General features: G+C 37.1%; 1 protein-coding gene across 7 annotated transcripts; it reads left to right on the forward strand.

The window, feature by feature from the left end:
* The first annotated feature begins 1,360 nt into the window (after positions 1-1,360).
* LOC110830030 (nuclear RNA export factor 1) lies at positions 1,361-23,728 on the forward strand. 7 transcript variants are annotated; one of them, XM_087348069.1, is made up of 13 exons: positions 1,361-1,381; positions 3,776-3,948; positions 5,978-6,064; positions 7,798-7,905; positions 8,248-8,389; positions 10,778-10,968; positions 11,850-11,959; positions 13,053-13,089; positions 17,732-17,949; positions 18,757-18,922; positions 21,111-21,284; positions 21,570-21,709; positions 22,845-23,728. In XM_087348069.1, exons 2-13 carry the CDS (start codon positions 3,790-3,792, stop codon positions 22,945-22,947), a joined length of 1,635 nt encoding a protein of 544 aa, XP_087204195.1. In that variant the 5' UTR covers positions 1,361-1,381; positions 3,776-3,789; the 3' UTR covers positions 22,948-23,728. The 7 variants fall into 7 exon arrangements, with proteins under 7 accessions (XP_087204195.1, XP_021920090.1, XP_021920091.1 ...); XM_022064398.1 differs by having other exon boundaries at positions 1,365-1,414; XM_022064399.2 differs by lacking the exon at positions 1,361-1,381 and adding an exon at positions 2,022-2,163.
* The last annotated feature ends 273 nt before the right edge of the window (positions 23,729-24,001 follow it).

Genomic DNA, 24,001 nt, shown 5'->3' on the forward strand with positions numbered 1-24,001 from the left:
TTCAAACATGAGAATCATAATTTTCTTTAAAATTAGGTTTTTTAATTTCAAATTATTGTAAATTTGGAATTTTTAGGAATTTCAAGTTTTATAGATCTTGAAATAATGGATAACTGAAATTTTAATATTATGAATGTCCAAGAATGTGGTTAGGTTATTTGAAGCTAGGTTTTTCATGAGGAAATTAAGAGCAGATTGAATTCATATAATGCTTGCTACCATTCAGTTGAGAACATTTTGTATTTACTTTTGCTGTCTAAAAACGTAAAGATTAAAATATACAAAACTATTTTTCCTCTAGTTTTGTATGGGTGTGAAACTTGGTCTCTGACACGAAGGGAGGAACACAGACTGAGGGTGATTCAGAACGGTGCTGAGGTGAATATTAGGACCCAAGAGGGATGAATTACTAGGAGGCCAGAGGAAGTTGAATAATGAAGAGCTCCATAAGTGAATTAAATATAATTAGACTGATGAAGTCAATGGAGTGAGATAGCCAGGCCATGTAGCCCATATCGGAGAGAAAGGAATGCATACAGGGTTTAGTGGGCAAACCAGAAGAAAAGAAACCACTAGGAAGATCTAGACATAGGTGGGAGTACAATATTGAGATGGATCGTAGAGAAATAGGATGGGAGGTATGGACTGGACTGATATGGCTCAGGATAGGGACCAGAAGCGGGCTCTTGTGAACACGGTAATGAACCTCTGGGTTCCAAAAAAATGTTGGGAGTGGCTGTGGGCTTCTCAGGAAGAACTCAGCTCTGTAGAGTTTGGAAGTGAGGTTTTTGTGGAGTCAGGTTAGGTTAGGATGTTTGTGTTTGTTTCATTTGGTTAGGTTGGGACAGGGTAGTTTAATTAATGTTAAGGTAGATTAGGCAGTTTGTTTACTTTCGGTAAGGTTTGAGTGGCTATTTCACAGCAGACAGTTGTGCGCTGCACAGCATTCCTTAATTTGCTGGCATCGAGTGTTGCCAAGAGATCAATAGTCCTTGGAGGGACAGCATAAATATGTGCCTTCAATTGACCCCACAGGAAAAATGCCCATCAAAGATAGATATGGCGAACCATGGAGACTATGCAATCCAATCCATCATGTTCAACCACTGCCAGATATCTTCACCATAGTGCATTGCAGCTCCATCGTCCAGTGCCTCATGCAGTACAGGATAATTTTTGGAATGAACTCATCTACTAGTGCTGCCAGTATGAGGGAAATTAATCAAATAGAGATCATGCATGTGTTTCTAATGTAGGACAGTGTTTTTCAATGTTTGATTTGTAATATATAATTCCTACTCCCAAAAGGGTTTTACGAAATTAAATTCACATTAATATCACAAAGTTACTCCAGTTTATGATGGTACAATTCTGATGTCATGTACGTATTGGGCAAGAATTTGGCTCCTCTTTGGTAAACATAGTAAATATGTGAATGATATGTAATATTTTTCAGTGACTTAATAACAGTGTCTCAGGTTGAAGTGTAAGTGGTAACAAACACCATAAGATGACTGAATTATTCAGGCTAATAAGGGGGAGAAGAAGCATGAATAATTGAAAGACATGTTTAGTGTATTCACAGAAATTCACGAATTAATTTACTTTTTTCTTACAAGCTGACGTTCATTTTGAGGAACAGTTTGTAATTGTCGCATGTTTTCGCGAACTTTTCACACTCCTCAAGACAGTTTGAATTTCATACTAATTTTCCCCACTTTTATTTTCCCTTTTGTTTCGCAGCAACACTGACAATACCCTGTCATGTACTGACAGCCAAGGTCATAGGCGTCACTCTGTAGACATAAGTCAACGTTATTTCGTCGACGGCTTAAAAACTTATCGTAGCACACACCATGTCCAATTGTAGGCCTCCTTCCTGGTTACTTCGTTAAAAAGAACCGTACAAAATATCTGGATCTGGAACAAGTGTCCTCGGCGATCGATCTACCGTCAATGGTTGGAGCCACAGAACACCGTGTCCGCCATTTTCGTAACCAACGCCATAATTTCTTTCCACAATATTGTATAGGTTATGTAGTCGTGTTGATTGGCAATAGTTCTGAGGTCAGCCTTTGAGCTTCATTTTATGGGCGTAATCCCTGAACACCTATAATCTTCGGCTAACTGCGTCGCCCATTTTCTGTTGTCAAAAATTTTCAGGTAACTTGAGATTTTGTTTTACTATCAGTACAATTTTCTTACCATGCTCAGCCATCGCATATAAGATCAACAAGTGTTAACTGTAATTTTAACATGATTCACTGTACAAAGTAACGGAAGATTTAATATAAAATATTAGTATTTTAAAATGATCAAGTGCACCTATAGCATCCCTCCAGCTCATGACCATTGGAACAAATCACTCTACCCCATAAATCACGTTGACCATAAACACCGAAAAAGGCATTGTTCGACAATATCTTTTAAAGCCCCTTCAATATTCCACGAAGCATAAACAGAAAAGCTGTCGAGTGTTTAGTTCATACCTGTCAGCATTTATATATACAAAAACGTCCTGCAGATAATCCACAAAGTGTACTGTACAAATATTAAGGAACACAAAGGTTTTCATTTGCCTTCAAACAATAAATGTTCTTATCATTGAATATATTACAAATTTCTACCTTCTTCACACTGATTACAATTCACAAAGGGAACCTTGTGTTGATGCTGATGAAATGTATTTTAAACTATTATATATTGATATTTTGAGGAAACTTGTCTAGTGCTTCCATATTTTGGGTACAGGTCAAGAGATGGCTGTATATCTTGCTCAGTTGAAGGTCTCGATATCTCAATGCTAACATGTAATTAATGTAAAATTTCTGGGTAGGAGTCGAGTGGTAGTTAACTTTATTGTAGACTGAGCCATCACTATGGACTATAGCTATAGTTCAACTGGACATGATAATTACAGCCTTAGCTACTTGAAATGACATTTCCAGTAATTCTAAATTCATGGCTTCTGGTATTATGTATGTTGTTGTTATCTGTGGAATAAAGTTCCTAATGAACTGAATTGCTGCGAGGAACGTTCTTGTCATTCAAAGCGTGACAGTGTAAGTAACGAGAATGCAGTTTGTATTGATGAATGTATCCAAAGCTGATTTAGTATAATTATCAGAGAGTGAAATAGTCATCATAAATTCAAAATGACATAGTGGGCACCGAGTAATTATGTGTGTACTTCAGAACTGTTGGGGCAGAATGAGTAGAATCAAAGAACAATTACCAAAAATGTTTATGTACCAGTTTTGAGTGCTAGAATGTTCAGTACTTAATGGTTTTAACTACCTCCATGTCATTGAGAAGCTAACAGTCACTTTGCTGTTAAAGATATTCTGACCTTTGAAATCCAAATGTTCATTACAGTGCTCACAGCAATCTATTGGACCTTATCCAGAGCCAGAAGAATGTAGTTTATCTACATCCTGGTACTGTGGTGCTCTATTTTAATATTATCCTCCCACCAGTGCTTAATCTTCCCAGCAGTCATTTCCCTTATGGTAGGGGACCACACCTATTTACAGGTGCTTGTAGATAAATTATTCTTATCTTTCTGTGTATCTGTTTCTGTTACAAGTGTTTTTCATGGTATCCTTCACCTTCTGTGGTATGTTGGGAGAAACAGGAAGTTGAGGAAGTAAGAACCCATATAATCAAGAACGTAATACATCAGTACATGCAATCAAAGTGCACTTAAGTGAACATTTGAAAATATATGTTTGCTACACTATTTTGTAGTTTTACCGTTTATAGTGGTTTGTTTCAGGACAGTGGCTAAAGATGATTCATGTTAATCTGACATCTACAGCACTTAGCGAAGAGAAGAAACCTGACTATATAGTGTTGGACAGCTCAAATGCATTGTCTGTGATACTGGGAAGTTCATATTGCATGGAACGCTGTTTCATTAATAGGAAAGATTGCTGGCACAAGTTCATGGTTTGTTAATGTATCTATTAGACCTTAATTAATTGTTTCATAAAGCAACATACATTTATAATGCATTTTTAAAAAATGATCACTTTACAGTTACACAGTTATACAACATCTATGGATAAGAAAAGAAGCTGCACACAGCTGGAATAATGATTAAATTAATGTACTGAATTAATATGTTTTGACACTGATGATGACCTCATGAGATCAAACCGCGCGTTGCATGAAGTGTTTTTTAAAGTGTAAACAGTTTTGTTTGTATGCATAATTTTATATTTTAGATATTCAACACTTCACGGTATGCGGTGTTTTAAGATCATAATAGTTAGTTTATGACATTGTCAGCTGTTGAAGTTTTGTTGCATAAAGTAAGATGATGGCAAATAATGAATCAAGTGCTGTGATTTATATGAGTTTGTAAGGTACTGTCTTGGCATTTCCTCATAGAAACCATGAAAACCTCAGTAGGTGGTCTTTCAGAGTCTGAACTGGGACGGTTCCCCCCCAAATACAAGTCAGATTTGTTACTGGTGTGTTAACTGAAGATGTAATTAATTCTTATAGCGTACTGCTGCAAACTGCAGTAAGTAATTAATGAGTTATATATGATCTGAAGCTTTCACGGCAACTAAGTATGATGAATTTTTGGGCTAAGACCTGTGTCAAGTGGCTGAAAGGTGAAAACACTGTTTCAAACTGAAGTACCCCAATGATGAGGTAAAAGATGGTTCTTGAAACATTGGTATTTTTGCCTTTCAACCATCTGATACACTGGTAGCTCGAGAAGAATTTGTTGAACTACTGAGTGTTTTTTTTATCATTAGCTGTACATAAATGTACTTCGACACCCATGGGTATCCTGGCATTAATTTATTCTGTAATTGTCAGTGAAGAAATGGTAATGTCACAAACACAGCTGGACTATTATGTGTTAATATTAAAGGTCACAGTGGCTGTTGGTTATTGGGGAAGAAAACTCCCATATGTGAGGTGGCCACGGTTCATGAAGAACTAGGTGGTAAGTGGAGGGTTTGTTCTTGAAAGTACAGGATGATGGGGGCAAAATCATTTGTGCTTCTAAGACCGGTGTAGTATGGTGAATGTGAAAGAAAGTGAAGCAAGTTGGTTATGAAACCCTAGTGGTATTTCACTGTATCATTCACCAGGAGACATTATGCTGCCAAATTATTTCATTGAAGGGTATTATGGACTATGTTATTTCAGCAGCGGACTGGGTTTGACACAACAGTTTTGTTTGTCATGTTTTCTGATGTTAGAACATTTGAAATGAAATTGCTGGGTTACTAATGAACATTTGCATGCTGTGTTACAATTTTCTTCTTCCATTTTCAAAGCAGATGTCCAAAAATTTGCTGGTGACATGCAACCTCAGAAATCTTACTAGGCTGATTTTAAAATTAATTTTATTAAAATATTAAATTTGAGTAGTGCCTTGGTATTTTTGTAAAAGAAAGTAATTGACATTTCAACTTTGTTTTATATTTTCTGGTTATTAATCATTTATGTCAAAATATAATTTTAAAACTGTAATGATTTCAAATAAATATGTAAGAGTTATGTAGAAATAATAAATGTACCTCTGCACCTATTATCTCATTTTCTTATTTGATAGTCATGTGGCTCACGTTATGAGTCATGTGTTGCAGCCTGTCAGTGCCAAGAGGTTGCCACCCCCTGCACTAGACAATCACACCGTTAACAGCATGTAAATTTTGTTTTAAATTTTATTTTACGTATGATGTGATGGTCAGTGGATTTATTTATGCTAGAGGTCTTCTGTTTATAGTATATACCTCTGAAATCTGTTTCTAAAATATTTTTCTTTACATATTTTTAGCACATTTCTGTTGAAGAAGGATAATTATAACTTTCCTACTGTGTGCGTGTGAGTGAGAGAGAGAGAGAGATAAGTGGAGGAAGAAAGATTCCTTATATTTGCAGTGTTTGTGTTTGTTTTGTACTTCCTTCTACTTAATCCTTCAGATTTGTAACATTGATGTGCTTATTTCAGATTCTGAATGGCAGTATCCATGATAAGGAGTTCATTTTGAAAGTGATTATGGATGCTGTTTATCCGATAGATCTTATTCCAGTAATGGTAAGAACACAACATTCTGCATACAGTAATGTGTCTGTATAATGTAGGAAACTGTCCATAAGCAGTCCCTCCAGGCACATGCTAGGTAGTACATTAAAGTATGCCATAACTTCTTTCTTTCCAGTCCTTTCTGATCCATATGTGTAATATGTAATAGCACAAAATAATCTGTTCAGTTTGTGTAATATCTTTAAATATCCTGTGAACTGACAACTTTATTTCCCTGACAAGAAGGTCTTTAACAGACCAACAAGAAAAAGCTTCTTATAAGAGAAATTTTTGTTACATTTTTTATGAAACAATGTGATCTACCTCATTGAGCAGGCTTATGGAACAGTCATTGAGTCATTGCCACTACATTCATTCAGTTGAGCATGTATGACCTTTGTCAGTTTGGATTTTATGTTTACAGACTATGTAAACATGACTTTTGAATGCATAAACTAGGAAATTCTCTAAAAATGTTTGTTACAAGATGAACTTCTTAAGCGGGAAAACATTATATGTAAGATCTTTACGTGAGAAATATTAATGTTATTTCTATGAGTGTTTTGGCAGGACATTGAGAACCAAATTTATATGGTAAAACTTATTATCCAAGAAACACTGTAAACATTTTTCCATAATTTATAAGATTAGGAATTTAATGTTTTCTCTGTAATTCCTTTGCTTCTTTTTATGTTTACTGTATTTTTAATCAATAACAAATCAAAATTACATTCATAAGGAAGTTAGGAGGAGACTAAATTCCAGAAATGCTTGCTACTTCTCAGTTAAAAATGTTTTGTCTTCCCGCCTGATTTCTAAGAACCTGAAGAGTAACATATACAAAACAATAATTCTGCCTGTTGTTTTGTATGGATGCGAAACATGGTCACATTTTCTCTATTATCTGTGATAATTTGGATGTTATTTACAGTACTGTATGAATCTCAAATATTATATAGTTTTAGGCAATAAGAAAGGATGATTGCATATTATTATTAACTGCAAAAGTTAGCAGAAGATACAGATATAGGTAAGATACTATTTGAACACATACCAGGAAAGATTAAGGCGTACCACGAAAATCCTCGCATAACTAATGTTTTGGTCAAAATACAAATGTCATTCCATTCTAATACAAATCATAATACATGTAATAATGTAGACCTAATCTGCTAATTTTTAATTTTCTTCTTTAACCCCTTCCACTTCAATATATTTGTGAGTTGTTGTTTGGTCCAAATTAATTCTGTCAAAATTGATTGCTTGGAAATTTAAAAATCTGTCACTAAATTAATCTTTCTGAACATTGCCATTGTCATTTACTACTCTGATTATATATTCATCTTTCAATCTTTTAGCTGTTGTAATTTAGAGCATAACACAGATTTATAAGATTATTGTCAGTCTGCTAACTGGCAACAAACTAACATGGCTGTTGCTTGGGTAGTGACATACAGTTGTTTAATTTGAGGGTAATTTTCACTTTGCACTTCCTTCAGCAGTAAACATCAAATAGTTCTTATGGCCATTTATAGGTGGTTGGAGTCTTCACTTGAGGGCAGAAGAAACTGTTAGTGAAATAGCATGTCAAGTTGAACTCAGTATTAGATCTAGTGGAACAAAATGTGTTGTTGAGTCCGCCTCATTACTGGATTGGAAAGGATTAATATCAGTTTTCTTTAAGTTACAGATGCGATTGTGTATGATAGTTTGCTATTTCTTGACATGGTGTTTGTAATTTCCAGTATAAAGAAGAAGGAGAGGACACTTGCTTTCTGGCCCGCAATTGTGGGACAGCCATTGAGAGGTTGTGTCGGTCGAGTCTGGTGATTGACATTCCCAATGGTCCTAGTGTAAGTCTACAGTATTTTTCACTTCTGCAAAATGTCTGTTTTAGTCTGAGAACCATTCTGGGTTTATGATTCTAATACTTTTAACTCAAGAGCTGTAGCTCATTAATTATGTATCACTGTGCTTTTACTATTTAAGTTTGATGTTATAACACTTCAAATATTTGGAGGAACAGTTCCATCCATGATGTACAACACTCTGGAGCTGTTCTGTTTTGTCATTTGAAAAAATTATCTGTTTACATGTTATTTAATCCTTCACTTCCTTGATGTTTTTATCTTCAATGTCTACTTGTATTTGTAGCAAAACTTGCTGAAAACATATTTTTATTTTTGTTTTAACAGCTGACACTTAGAATTGTGCTTGGATTTGCTCATATCAATGATATCCATCTTAATATGCAGTGGAACTTGATTAAAGTGATTGGAAAGAGGTTCAACAAAGACACAAAGTATCTTGATCTTTCAAACTATCACAGAGATCCAGGTATGGTAGCACAGATAATTTTTATTATTTTTGGCAATGCCCTTCATGTTACATACATGGAGGTTTGGCCAACATAAACAGTCACTTAATTGGTAGGCAGCTAGCATGCTGCCACTTGTGCATTGACATAAACAGAGTGTGAAACTGAGAAGAAGTGTGCAATTCAGTCATTGCATGTTTCTTCCTATGAGCAGTTGGCTTTTAGGATTTTTCATGTTTGTGTCCAACCATGGTGAGATACAGCATTGAACAGTGTATGTTTCTTGATCAGAATTTCATTAGAAGAAATAGATCATGTGACAGGTATCTGTAAATGTTTCCAGCAGTATCCAGATTCATCATTACAAAGCTAATGGTATTTTTAAAGTTATATAAAAAAATTCCATGAGCTGAGTAGCTCAGTCAGTAGAATGGCTGACTACAGGCTGGATGACGGGGGTTCAATCCCTGACAGGAGCAGATGATTTTTCCTCTAGCCCCTGTGGGCCCACCCACTGGGTTCCTTTCCTGATAAGTAATCAGTACAGGACCAGTTGTCACATTGTGGGGAAATTTGAAACAGAAAGTTCATACACATTGGAAGCTTTATAGATCAAATTTTGGACTGTTATTCCAGAAATCTCATATGTTTGACTTCTTGTTGTGTATCACAAAATTTATGTCAGTCTGAAATAATGTTCAGCAGCTTTTATAATCAGGTAAGTAAAGTAGCTGTACTGAAGACATTTTTCTAGTTTTAATGGATCCTCCAGTTAGAACATAGAGTAACATGTTTTTGTCTTGTCTAAGAGAAACCACATCCCAGCTGGAATTTTGCTCTACAAACAGCCATAAGAAAAAGAATGGACCTCTCTCTGCCTGTACATTATAATTCACAAGTGCCCATTAGTCCATTCATTTGCCATGTCTTAAGATCTGACACTCAGTACACATGTAAGGACCATTAGTGTTCAGGAAAATCACAATCCAGGAAAAGTGGCATTAGGGATTGGTCTGAATCTCATGATAGTTTTTGGGTATTGTGTATTGCCTGTCTTGTAAATGGTAAGTCACAGAAAACTAGTACAGGTTAAAAATGTTCATTTTCATCAGTGCACCTTTGACAAGTAAACAAATGAAGATTTCTGTCTTCTGGGTTATTGCGCTGTGTAGTCTGGTCGATGTTAACCAACATTTCAGAGGTCATACTGCCTCCGTCATCAGGGCGATGAATATCGCCCTGATGACGGAGGCAGTATGACCTCTGAAACGTTGGTTAACATCGACCAGACTACACAGCGCAATAACCCAGAAGACAGAAATCTTCATATTCACCGCTGTGAGAACCTCAAGTCTTACAAAGTAAACAAATTATTGAATTCCCAGCGTGCTCCATAGTGTGATTACTTGTTAAAAAATTTAAAAAATGTTATGCAACGAAAGTACTGAGACACTTAGTTTACAAAATACACATCACTGCCAAATAGGGTAACACACTTCTTAGCAGCGTTGTTATGATGAAAGAAAGCGCGTTGTTAGCAGTACTCCAGACACAAAGTGCACAGCAGGGCTCAGGTGTGACCAAATGATTGTGCAACACACACACGACGAATGTTGTGACGTGCTCATAACCCTCAGTGCCTGTAAGGGTCAAGCTGGTTCTACTGCACTGGGAGTATGCTACCTTATCCTGGTCAACGCTAATGTGTTTCTACGACTGGTGAAACAGGACGTGCAACACCTACGGCTCATGTGAATGTAGGTCGCCCTTGGACTGTACGGATGCCATACTTGCAGTTGTGGAATGAGAGCCACGGAGAAGATCACACGTAATATCGCACGAGAACTGGAGCTGTCCCAACCGAGGGTCCTCTACATACTTCATGACGATTAATTACATCCGTACACTACTTGCTTAGCGTACATCTGTTTGCATATGATTGTCCCCTATGGATGCAGTTTTGCGAATGGCTAGATCATTACGCTGCAGATGAGCTTTCTTTTCTCAACAATCTGTGGACAGACAAAGCATGTTTTACGTGTGAGAGTGTGTTCAACATCCACAACAGTCTAATCTGAGCACAGGATAATCCTCATGCTATCCACGAATGTGGGTATCATGTCTGTTTCAGCGTCAGCATTTTGGCTGATATTGTTGGGGACATTGTATGAAAGAAAGAAAAAATAACCTTGGTTTTCCATAAGAAGGAAGAAAGTTGTTTGATTTATAGTAGACAAAGGTGCCTTAAAATACAGAGTGAAATAAAAATGTATGTTAAAGTTTTATAGCTTTATTTCAAGAAGACACTTTGTTTTATCACAGTGTCATGCAGCATGATTAAATTTTTACTATATAGAGAGATTATTATTTCATATAGACAGTAGAGAAAACCGTTGTCTTTGTTACAGATTTATGTGATCTCATATTCTGCCCATTATCACAACCCAAGATCCTCCAATATGTGTTGAATGCCGTTAAATCTGCGCTTCCATTGGTGACATCCCTCAACTTGTCTCACAATGACATACATTCTGTGAAGTCTCTTGAGGCCCTGTGGCAGTTTAAGTTACTTGCAAAGCTAGACCTCAGGCACAACATGGTAATCAGATTGCTGTTTTGGACTAATTTATCTTCAGATAATATAAAACAAGTTCACGGAGCACTGTGTATACATTGTCATTTATTTGGATGAAATTTTTACCCCAAAACTTTGACATAAATGCTGGCAGGTAAAACACTGGCATGAAGGTTTTGTGTGTGTGTGTGTGTGTGTGTGGGTTTTCTCATTTGTTCCATGCAGAAAGCACCTTTCATAGGCTTTAACTGTTTCTTACCCAGTCTTTTCAACTTCACTGTACAAAACAGATGATTTAACTTTTATAACTGACTGACCCAATAATTGATTCACTGATTTATGGGAAATAATCTTAGTAGTTGATGTAGCATTACTGAATAATCTGGGCCAACTGACCATAAACTCTTCTATGTTCAGCTAAAAAGGAAAGTATTCTGAACCAACCTTTAGCCTTTCGTTATAAATGGCATTTAATATTCATTGTATATTTCTTTTCCCAGAAACCACTGGATTGCATTTGTTTCTTTATGCATGTTTCTTAATTTATTTATATAGGATGGCCCCATTTTTGAAGGAAAGTAAGGAAACTTGTCTTATATTTGGGAAAATACTGAACATTAAAATGGTTTTAATATAGTCCAAGTTTTGATTTTTTATGTTACTTTTTTTTCCATAAATCAGTGAATCAATTATTGGGTCAGTCAGTTATAAAAGTTAAATCATCTGTTTTATTATGACAATTAAAAACCCACTTTCCAGGTCTTGAACTATATCCAGTGTATTCCTGGTACACCAACAAATCACCATTGTTACAAGGTTTTATAATATCATCTAGTTGATCCCAGGACATCAACATTTCTGAATGCAGTACTTAAAGTTTTCTAAATCCAAAAATGTTCTTGCAGGTGAAATATGTGAAGGATCTAGCAGTCTTGCAGCCAATAAAGCTGTGTGAGCTACTACTAGATCAAAATCCTCTCTGCCAATACTTTGACAGCGAGTATCCTTATATCAGGTAATTTAATTCATGTATTTTTTTTCTTAATGGATGTGTTGTATTTCTTCTTAACTATAAGACTTTTTCCTCCTCGTCCTTGAGACAAGACTGAATGCACTTGTAAAATTTGATGTTTTCAAAGAGGTGAACACTTCAGTTTTTGTCTTCTGAGTTATTGTGCATGTAGTCTTGTAGGTGGTTACCAACATTTTGTAGGAACCTTTTGGCTGTCTTCAGGATAAAAGTGAAGATGGAGATTGTAGGTTCCTAGAAATGTTGGTGACCACGGTCCAGAATGTACTTAGTCATTATTATGCATTGTCTTATCAAAATGAACTCATTATCATAATTTGTTATGTTGAATACCCTGTGCTACATTTTGAGCCTCTCAACAGGTTTGGTGTGCTGGCATTTCCTCTAGTAGGTCTAGTGATATAACTTATTTTCCTCTGACTTGTCATCAAAGCCTTTTAAGTTTAAATTCCTTATGTAGATCACTAAAAAGTTAGAGGATAACAGTAGGAGAAGCTAATTTATAAGCGATGTTTCATTGCCTTTTATACCCCTTTTGACAATAAAGAAATGAAATGGTGTCAAGAGTTACAACATTTCCCAAATATCGTATTTTATAGAGTACTTTGGAAGAAATTGGGAAGAATATGTTGAAAATGAGCTCTAATAGCGTCCAGAGAAAATACAAAATACCACCTCAGAGGAAGAAGATATTTAAGGAAACCATAAAGATGGAAAATTTTATTTTTGGAGTAAGCCGCTGGGAAGGATAATTGTGATGGCTCATAATCATCAGTCTTCTTTGCCAGTTTATTAGAAATTAAAATTGTATTCCTTGTGTCATTTATTTCTTCCTGTGGTAGACCACATTAAGTCTGTTTGTGAATCTCTGATCAACAGTGATGTTCAATTTTAGTTGACATTTGAGCACAGTAATGAACCTTCATGTTTCATAAAATATGGGGAATTTTTTCACTAGATGAGCATACTATTAGCTTCTTAAGAAGAATTCTGCTTCATGGAATTAGCTGATTGAGTATTTTTAATGCCTCTAACGCTTTCAGACTTCATGGACTTCCATATTCCTTTTTTGTTCTAGTGCAGTGAGACGACTTTTACCATCACTTCTGAAACTGGTAAGTAACTGAAACATTAAAACTTTACTAGATCTTGGCTTTACCATAAATTGTCTGCAGAAACATTTAGAACTCCCAGTCACAATGAAATAAAGTTTAAGGCCTTTGTACTGTTATACTTTGTATTAATGAAACAATCAAGTTTGCTTTTATTATCCAAAGTTTATAATATGTTGTGGAGAATGCTACTTATGTCTGGTGCAGTAATCAATATTCTATTTTGTACCTGTAACATTGTGTCATGAAAATCCAATTTTATACAGGCATATTCAGATCAATGGGATGTATTTTTGACCCGTTATATTATTCATGTATCATATTGCTCCAGAAATTATATTGAACAGTTGTTTTAATATACAGTCATAAGTAATTCCTATCAAATTGTAGTATTCATCTTGTGTCATGGAATTTGGCTTCACCTGTTCTGAAAGGGATTTGCAGCGAGCAGTGTTCTTAACCAGTTAATTTCAGAGGATTTAAACCAGTTTATGTAATCTGATAATGTAGGTGATATGACTTCAAATTCATAAAAAATATATGCTTGATCTAAAGTTGCAAGAACTTTTACAAGTATAATCAAATTGCATTCAAATTTTCTAGTCAGTATGTCATAATCGCCGCCACGGTGGTCTAGTGGTCAGAACACTGGCCTTGTAATCCTGGGGTCCCGGGTTCAATTCCCGGTGGTGCTCAGATTTATAACTTGTGTTGGGCAAGGCCATGGTCTAGGCATCACAGAGTTTTCCTCCGGGGGCTTCCCCGGTTTCTCCGTGGCATCCCAACAATTACTCCACTCACACACACAGAAGAAGGCAATGGCAAACCACTTCTGATCATCTGCCAAGAATGTATATATGTATGAGCAGGTCCCTGACAACCTGAAGAGGATGGAAGGATCCTGTTCATACGAGGCTGGTCTACAAAGTAAGTTTCCCTGGGGCCGTTTACAGAAACAAAACACAATTTCATGGAAATATTTATTGCAACAGATACAGCAAGTGTCCAGCTATTTTTCAACATATTCGCCACCGGAATTGAGACATTTGTCATACCGTGGGACCAACTTTTGAATACCTGTGTCGTAGAAGTCTGCCGCCTGGGATTGGAACCACTGTGTGACAACCATCTCCGCCTCTCTGTCATTCTCAAAACGCTGACGCTGACCGGACAGGAATTTCTTGAGGTGTAGGAAAAGATGGAAATCACTGGGAGCGAGGTCCGGGCTGTAGGCTGGATGATTATACACCTCCCAGCTGAACTCCTGCAGGAGACTTGCTGTCCGTCGAGCCGTGTGCGGCCTAGCGTTATCGTGCAGGAAGACAATACCGGCACTAAGCATCCCGCGCTGCTTGTTCTGAATGGCCCGTCGCAATTTCTGCAGTGTTTCGCAGTAACGCTCAGCATTCACCGTCTCACCTCTGGTCAGGAAGTCGACGTGGAGAACGCCCCGTCTGTCCCAGAACACCGTGCACATCACTTTCCGCGCCGACGTCTGCTTGAATTTCGTCTTACAGGGAGATCCACTCTGACGCCAATGCATTGACTGCTGCTTGGTTTCTGGGGTAATGTGTGCAATCCACGTTTCATCACCTGTGATGATCCGGTCCAGAAACTCGTCGCCGCCATCATGGTACCGCTGCAGAAATGTCAATGCTGACTCCATGCGCTTTGTTTTGTGTTCTGGTTCAGTTGCTTCGGCACCCACCTGGCGCACAATTTCTTGAACAACAGGTGCTCCGTGACAATTTTGTGCAACAAGGAGCGGGAAATCTGCGGGAAATGACTGCTGAGTTCCGTAATTGTGAAGCGACGATTATCCATAATGCGTTCCCGCACAAGCTCCACAAGGTCGTCTGTAATGATGGATGGCCTCCCACTGCGCTTCTCATCATGCACACTTTGTCGACCTGCTGAAAATTGTCTGCACCAGCGACGCACCATCTGCTTGCTCATGACGTTAGGCCCATAGACCCGGCACAGCTGACGATGAATTTCGATCAGCGCTATGCTCTGTGCATTCAAAAACTTTATCACTGACCGCACTTCACAGTCGGCGGGAGCTGGAATAAGAACCTCCATCTACAACAGCTGCAACGATGCTACTGTGAGAACGCGGGAAGTACCGTTAGTGCATGCGCCATGCTACGTCATTGCTCTATCACGTACGCACAGTCGCTTCGCGCAATATAAGGTTTGCTAGCTGTGGGACGAGTGGGAAACTTACTTTTGGGACGCGCCTTGTAATATATGGACCTGTCGTCAGACAGAACACTAATAATAATAACAATGTCATAATCATCAATTCCTGTTGTCCCTCATGGAACATAGGGCAGTCAGTATCTGTAATATCTGCATAATGTCAGAATAGATTTTAAATTTCACCAAATGTTTTACGTTTTAATGGCAGTAAAAATGTGGATTGTGGTTCCTGGGTAGTGACACCATGTGGTCTTTCAGATTTTGTCTACTGTCACTTGTTTCTAAGACCACTATGTAGACATTGGTTCAGTACGAATATAAATTTCATAATTGTTGTGCATAAGAGTTGACCTTATTACTGGTATGAATTGTCCTACATTTTAGTTTGACTTTGTTATCTTCCAGAATTCATTATTGAAAAGTAGAGAAATATTTTCAAGGTGTAATTTGTGTTCTTTGTCCCGCGCCGTAGCCGCGCGGTCTGAGGCATCATGCTTCAGATCGGTGATACGGAATGCGTGCTTTTTCGAGTCTCGGGGGAGAAGAAATTTTCTCATGAGATTTTCGGTTGGTGTATGGGACCGGTGCCAACCCAGCATCGTGAGGAAATTGGGGAGCTACAATGAGTAGCGTAATCCGGTCAAGAAAGCTAGCAATGGCTGGGGATTCGTCGTGCTGACCACACGTCACCCTATATCTGGTTGGATGATCGTTCACCTCTGCTTAGGCATGTGAACGTGAGGCCAGCAGTCAAGCTAGTCGGCTTTGGCTCTCTGGAGCTGTTATGCCACGGATTTAATTTTTTTAATTTAATTTGTGTTCTTTACCTTACCCTGCTGCCAAAATCTATTAGTGTAAACTCAAGGATCTATTCCCTATAATTTGACATTCTTTCCCATTCAAAATTTGTCACTAAAGCCAATCTGTATTTCTTCATTATCATTGCTGTATATAGAAGGAACATACCCATATATTTTCCAGATTTGTCATGTTGAGGACTGATTTGGGGCTGATTACAGATTACACAAAGTGCTCAGTTTGGAGTATCCGGAAAGTTTCGAGAAATTTACCTAAGTGCTTCTAACAAAATGATTAGGAAAACAGAGCAGCTTGTTATGGATGAGGACATTTTGTCTTCTCCTAATCCCAGACCAGGCAAAACTTTAAATGAAGTTACTGTTGAAGTTGTAAAAAGTTTCTATAACAATGATGAAATTAATAGAGTGATGCTTGATAAAAAAGATGACATCAGTTAAAGTCAGTGGTGTCTAAATAAATTAACATAAATGTTGTGCAATTTTAATGATTTATACACTTATTTTAAACATTCACATCCAGGAGTCAAAGTAGGTGTTTCAGTCTGCATCCCTGTGTCCTAGAAACTGTATTATGATAGGTTTAAGTGGTACACACAGTGTATGTGTATGTACAATTCACCAAAATGTGAAGTTAATGTTGGAAGCCTGCAAAATAGCTATACTAACAAGAAGCAGTGACCATTACCTTTGTACATATTGATTCTGTCTCTCAACTATGATTTGCAATCTGCCTCTGACAAATTGCAAAGTTTTTTTTCCCCATGACTTTAGTTAATGTCCAGGACCTACCAATTTAGAAAACACATTAGAAGTTGTATTCACTGACAATGCAATTGAAAACATCACCTTCAAGCAGTAGATTTTCACAGACAGGTGTGAATTAGTAACTACTGTAAATTCAACTGAAAAATTCATTGAATAATTGCTTGAAAAATTGTTACTTCATCGTTATTCATTCATTGTAACACAGCAAGATATGTTTCTCAAAGAACTGAAATGTAATCTGTAGTCAGGTATATTTTTGGTTTTGTGCAACTTTGCTGAGAATTATTCTTTCATTTTGCAAGCTGAAACAAAAGGGTTTCATGTGTTGCTTGAAGTTCCCTCATCAGTATGAGTGAAGTAACTCTTCACAGTAAACTGCTTCACAAAGCCTAATCCCATTATAATCCCAGCTTGATATTTTATTATGTTTTAAATTATAATTACATGCACACAGTAAATTAAAAAAATGACAATATCACATTTTGATAAAATCATGTTTGAATACCTTGAAAACATAAATGTGCTGAATATACTGGTGTAATAGATTACTGAAAAGGTCATTTTATTAACTTTAAAATGAGCTATGTGTCTCAGGGTTAAAGTTATACCACTTTTTCTTAAACAACTCTTGCCCAAAGAAATGAGATTCTTTGACAACAGATGTCTGCTCAAAAATCTAGTAGCCATAAATTAGTAAAATTTGGCAGGAATACTTGCCTCCATTGGGACTAAAATCTCATAAAAATCATTCATTTCTGAGGGGTAAGGTTGAAATTGTCTGTTTTCTGTGTTGATTTTATATGGAATGACTTTGTAAAATTAACATAAAACCCTGGAGAATGGACTTTGCCCCCCTGTAGGATGGTGTAGTGCTGGGTCCACCTGGTTTCCATCGGCCTAGACGCAACTTCCTCCTGCCACCTGAAGATTCCAGTCTAGCAGATCAGTTCATCAGACACTACTTCACATTGTATGATTGTAGTAATCGTAAGAAATTGGAAGGGCTATACCATAGTGATGCTTTGTTCTCATTAACGGCCACGTACCTACCTGCACAGAGCACAAGCAACACAGCCAGGTCAGTTAATGGATTAAACAGTTCTTCCTAATGAACCACATCCTTGAAGAAAAATATCCCTGTGTAAAGTGAAAAAGTCTCTTATGCATCCCTTTCTCAGATCTACTGACCCAAATTGACTCATCTCTGTACAGCTAAAAATTTATGGTATTTCATAAATAGATCCCATGTATAAAGAAAGACAGAAGGAAATAAAGATACTATACATACACATTTCTGCTGTGAAACTTGACAGAATCAAATAATAAGTGTTTTTAAACATAGAGAAGTGTAATATGCCCATATTACCAGTAATTGTTTTTTGTGAATTTTTCATAAAATATTACTGGAACACAAAAATTCTGCCCTTAATTAAACAGTTCAACCCCTCAATATGTTCTTGTATCAGATCCATAACAGAGACAAGAAACACTTCCTGTTTTTACAGACCTTTGTTTAGGTCAGTATATTCTGTTGGGCTCAGTTAGCACTGGAAGAGAACAGCTTGCTTCTCACTGTTATTTTAATTATTAGTAACCTATTTCTGATTTGTTCCATTTCCATCTGATAACTATTTTTGTCTAAGGATCCTCACAGAATAAATACATTTTCCTTTAGGCTGGAGAAAGAGACATGGCTAGATTCTAAAATATCCAAAATACTGTTAACACAAATGCTCAGCCATCATGACATCTTTAGAAGCATATTTTCTTTGTGTTATTTTCAGAGCTTTGACCCATTGTTATTCTAAAGGAGGTAGTATGTGTGTACTAGTGAACCCTTGATCATTTTCTTCTTGCAAATTAAGTTTCTTGACCACTTTTGCAGGTTAACAGAGTACACTATTGAGAGCCGTAATCTTCTGAAGCTGTGTGACTACACCAAGAGTTTGAAGTTACTGTATCATGGATCAGAGGCAATCTTAGCAACACTCTGCAAGCTTCCTAGATCAGAGCATGATCCCTATTCTTTTAGAGTAGACCTTGTGCATTCTGTAAGTAAAAGGTCATAGTAAGCAAACTGTTTGTAACGTTACTTGTTAAGGTGTTAGTAGTCAATCGTGCAGATTATTTTAAGCCTAATGTCTTATTTTATAAGGAATATGTAGCTTTGAACTAAATTATTGATTTTAGTGCAACTGTGTAAAACATCATGCTACAGTGAAGACATGCTACCATGATGCTCTTCATTTCCCTTTAATAAAAGATACTGACATAGCAGCCATACAAAAATGGGGTTATTTATTTATAGTTTATTTAACAATGATTATTTTAGTAGCTCAAACTGTATAGAATTGAATGAGAGGATGATAATGAATAATGAAATGGAAAGGATGTGGAAGGAAATGGTCATGGCTTAATTTTAAGTACTATCTCAGCATTTGCCTGAAAGGACTGATGGAAAACACAAGAAACCCCAATCAGGATAGCCAGTGTCTGGGTCGAGATTTGAACCCAGGACCTCCTGAATGCGAAGTAGTGTTTACCACTCGGCCACGATGTTCGGTAAACATGGGGTATACTGGTAACAACATTTAATGTAGGCCCTTATAATTGTGCATGGTAATAGATCTTTCAGCTGCCCTCAGTGGACTAGTTAGTGTGCTCGCCACTGGACCCAAGGTTTGCGGTTCAAACCCGGCTGAGGTCGATGGATTTTTAAGGGTGATAAAAATCCATAGCATAACTTCCTTTGGAGGGGAAGTAAAGCCATCAGTCCCATGTCAAAGATTTACAGCATGTAAAAGAACCTTATGAGCATGAACGAGATGTTTCGTAAGCAAAATTCAGCAGCCATTTCTCACTCATGTCTCTTCTGATTCTCTACTAGATGGCTTTAGCAGACAAAATTAAGACAGTAGAAATTGTGCAGAGGCAGTGGGCTGGTCACTTACCACTCACAAAGATTAAGAAACCTCCAAAAGGAGGTGGCCAAGACCCACACTGGGTTGTAGAGCCACAGGAAGGAAAGAAGGAAGGACTGGATCTTTCAGATTATTTCCTATTTTTGTTAAGCTCACTTATATGTAGAATGTAAAACTGCAGTATAATGAAGTCTGTAAACTACATGTACAAGAGGGCTTGGTTGATTGTTACCTTCCAGTTTTGCAGTATGGTTATGGACCCTCCTCTGACTTCTTGGCCAAAATATTTGATGTAGACACTGTGTAGTTCCTTTGTAATACACTATTTTATTCTGCACTTTCTTCACTATTACTGTGCAAGACTAATATAATAATTCTTTTTTAATTGACACAATAGCTCAATTGGTAGCATGCATGCCTATGTTGCTGGTGACCTGGGTTCAGTTCTCATATAAGCTTTTTTTTTAATTATGGTCATGAAAAGTAATTTCTTTTGTGTGTATTTTTATTCTCTTTTCCTTCATTCATTCACATTTGAGCACAGGAGGAGTGCTTTTGGTTTCTCACCTTTTGCTTCCTCAGGATTTGAAGTTCAAAGTTCACCTTCCATTGCATTATAATTCATGTTTCTATCTACACTCTGTCAAGACTGACAGGCAACTGGTTGTATATTATCGTTTCCTGTGCTTGCTCCTATCAAAGTGGAACTTCCCAGTCTGACACACACAACCTTTGTGGGGGGACTCTGTTACCACGGAAGATTAAATTAAACAAACAACCACCTTTGTGTAAGAATCCGAAAGCTAGTGGTCAAATTGACAACAAGACATTCTCAAAAGGTGTTACATAGTAATCATTTAATTTCAATCATAACACATTGAGAAATCAACTGTGCTCCTGTCAATCTCAAATGTGAATGAAGGAAAAAAAGACAATAAATGCATCAGGTAAATATCGATCAGACTACACAGCGCAATAACCCAGAAGACAAAAATCTTCTATATATATTTTTATTACAGCTAGGAAAATTCAGAATTTAGAATCTGCAAAGAACACTTGTGTATTCTGATACAGGTTACAACTTTATAGTCTTCTTTCTTTGTAAGGATTCATAGTGAACAAAACTAGTTTTGGCTTGCAATGGCAATAATATAGTTTATTTATACCATGACACAGTGCAGGCAGGATTCTGTCAGATTATAACACTGGAAGGGATAACTCAATAACAGAATTGTATAGTATAAGTTACAAAGTATTGTGCTTATTTGCAGAGTTTGTTGTATAGAAACAGACATAAAATATTTCTTTTTTTATTTAGGCTTTTGGCATTCTGATATCAGTGACTGGTGTGTTTCGGGAACCTGCAACAATTAAGACTCCTCTTATTCGCTCTTTCTGTCGGGTGTTTGTGCTGGTGCAGATAGGTCCTCGTGAGTTTCAAATAGCCAATGAAACACTGCATGTTAAAAATGCCACTACGAAAGAGGCTGAGGTTAGTAACTGATATGATTATTACATACTTCTTATGCCATTATTTGTGTCAGTAGCATTGTATGCCCAGTAAATGAGGGTTCAATATGTCAGAAAGATAAAATTTAGTTCATGATTGTCTTGACTTTATGATGGTCAAAAAGTGACTGTAGGTAGTACCTGAAAATCTTCCTAAGTTATTGACTCTGATATTGGTAACAGTACAAAAAAACAAGGAAAATAAAACTTCAACTTTCATTTACTGTAAAATAAGCGTGCCATTCACTTTTTTTAATTTTAATTTCAGGAAGCGTTCAAGATACCAAAACCTCCTATTAGACAAAAGTTGACTCCAGGCAACCCAGTGAACATGAATGAATCTGATAAAGAACACTTAACTAAAATCCTGAGCCAGCTGACAGAGATGAATGTTAAATGGTCCAGGAAGTGAGTACACTATTATGTGTTCAGCTTGGAAGACATTTTTAGCAGACATAAATTTTATATGAATTATTTTATCAGCGAGGAGATTGCCGATTCATAAGAGGTGCGATCGGAAAGTTTCAAGACTGTGTCAATAGAGGGCGAACCGGATGTAGTACGAGCTTCTGCCGCTAGGGGGTGCGGCCTACATTCATAGTGAATCAGTGTGCCAGCCGGCATCATCGAATTAGCATTTGTTTCTTAGTTACGGGCGTTTTGGTAGTGCATTACACCGACCCTCCTGCGATTTCGGAATGGCGGATTTTCATGAACAAAGAGTGTGCATCAAATTTTGCCAATGACTCGCCAAAACGGCTACGGAAACCTATGAAATGCTAAAGCAAGCATTTGGGGAGTCCTCAATGGGTCGTGCACAAACTTTTGTGTGGCATTCACGTTTTAAAAATGGCCGAACCTCTGTCGATGATGACGAGCGTTCTGGACGACCATCTTCGAGCACAACGCCCGAAAATGTTACGAAGATTCGGCAGGCCATTCACGAAGATCGACATCGTACCATCAACGACTTGTGCGACATTGTTGGGATAGGCTATGGGACCTGTCAGCTGATTCTAAAGGAAGAACTCCACATGCGACGCATCATGACAACGCGCCAGCGCACACCGCCCTCAAAGTTCGGCAGTTTTTGGCCTCAAACACCGTGGCCGTCATCCCGCACCCTCCTTATTCGCCGGATTTAGCTGCGTGTGACTTCTTCCTCTTCCCAAAGATGAAAATTCAGCTAAAGGGAAGGAGATTTGAGACGATAGAAGAGATTCAGGCAGAATCGCAGATGGTGACAAAGAAAGATTTCCAGGGATGCTTCCAGGCTTGGCAGCGGCGCTGGGATCGTTGTGTTCACTCCCAGGGGAACTACTTTGAGGGTGATGGATGAATTTAATACCTGAGATAAGTGTACGGGTTTTTATAGGCGCAGTCTTGAAACTTTCCTATCGCACCTCGTATATATATATTGTGTTTGTGTGTAATCCTTATATAAAATTAATAAAAATTTGTTACTGAAAGTAGGTGATGGTTATAACAAAATCTGCAGGGATATAGGGATAACTATACCATATTTGAATTTGTTTCATTTTAGGTGTTTGGAGGAGTCAAAATGGGATATCAAGAAAGCCACCACTGTGTTTACAGAACTATACAAAATGAGTAAGATCCCCCCAGAAGCATTTTCCAACCTGTGAGCAACAAATTCTTCACACTTCTGTTATCTTGAAATGCAGAAACTGATGTTTATCAGCTGATGGTTCACAAACCATATCTGTATCTTTAAGAAAGCAAGAATTAATTACAAAGGATGGTCTGAACCTTCATGAGCATTTAATACAAATATTCTGACTGCAGACATGATAATATACTCAGATTGGTACCATCCAGTGTTCGACTGGTTTTTACAATTTTATTTCCTTAGCTGCAATAAACTACATGGTGTTGGTGGTCAAGAACATATATATAATGGCAGTGGAAAGATTTGGGGAGACAAAAGTACCCAATAGCTAAACTGGCAAAAATATAAGATTGATTATTGGAAAAATGCTACAAATTTTTCCTGACAGTGAAACACCAGTCATAAACAAATGATGGTTTATAAATATGACATTATTTGAAGGAAAAGTTTCTTGAATCAACAAAAGAAAGTGAAAAGGTCAAGATTTGAACACTTCTGCTCAAATTTGGATTATGAAGAAAGTGAAGAGTGAAGTTACATCTTCTATCTACATGATTTTAAAAGTTAAAGACATTGTGAAAGAATAGTATATTTTCTCTTCAACTAATTACAAATTCAGAATAGCTTTCCCTGCAGCTGTTGCAGATGCATTAAAAGAGTTTTATTGTAGTGATGAGTTCAGAAGATTGATGCCAGATAGAAAAGACTTTATGACTATTAAGGACAGTGGAATTAACACTCGTGAATGAAGGCAACTAGTTGTTAGTAAACCAAAGGAGATATTTATTTCAAGTCAACTTATCTTATAATGAAGGCTGGGTTTTCAAAGCTTCCTACCTTGGTCCCAAAAAAGTCCAGCTACCATCACTGTCAATTGTGAACTGCTATTCTCCTATACAGAACTGCTTCTTTTGAGAACGAGAGGAATATCTTGGCCCACTGGAATGAAGATTCTTGAAAATATTTTGAAGAAAATTTTACTGAAACTGTTAACTTTTGAATGGTGGTTAACAACAGACAGCTCAACCCTTGAGATTATAAAATCCACTGAAGACTTTTCTTGACAACTT

This window comes from Zootermopsis nevadensis, unplaced genomic scaffold (genome assembly GCF_977971745.1).
Source record: "Zootermopsis nevadensis isolate Lab colony 2312 unplaced genomic scaffold, Znev_1.0 Znev_ptg000012l, whole genome shotgun sequence".
In the NCBI taxonomy this organism is placed as follows: domain Eukaryota; kingdom Metazoa; phylum Arthropoda; class Insecta; order Blattodea; family Termopsidae; genus Zootermopsis; species Zootermopsis nevadensis.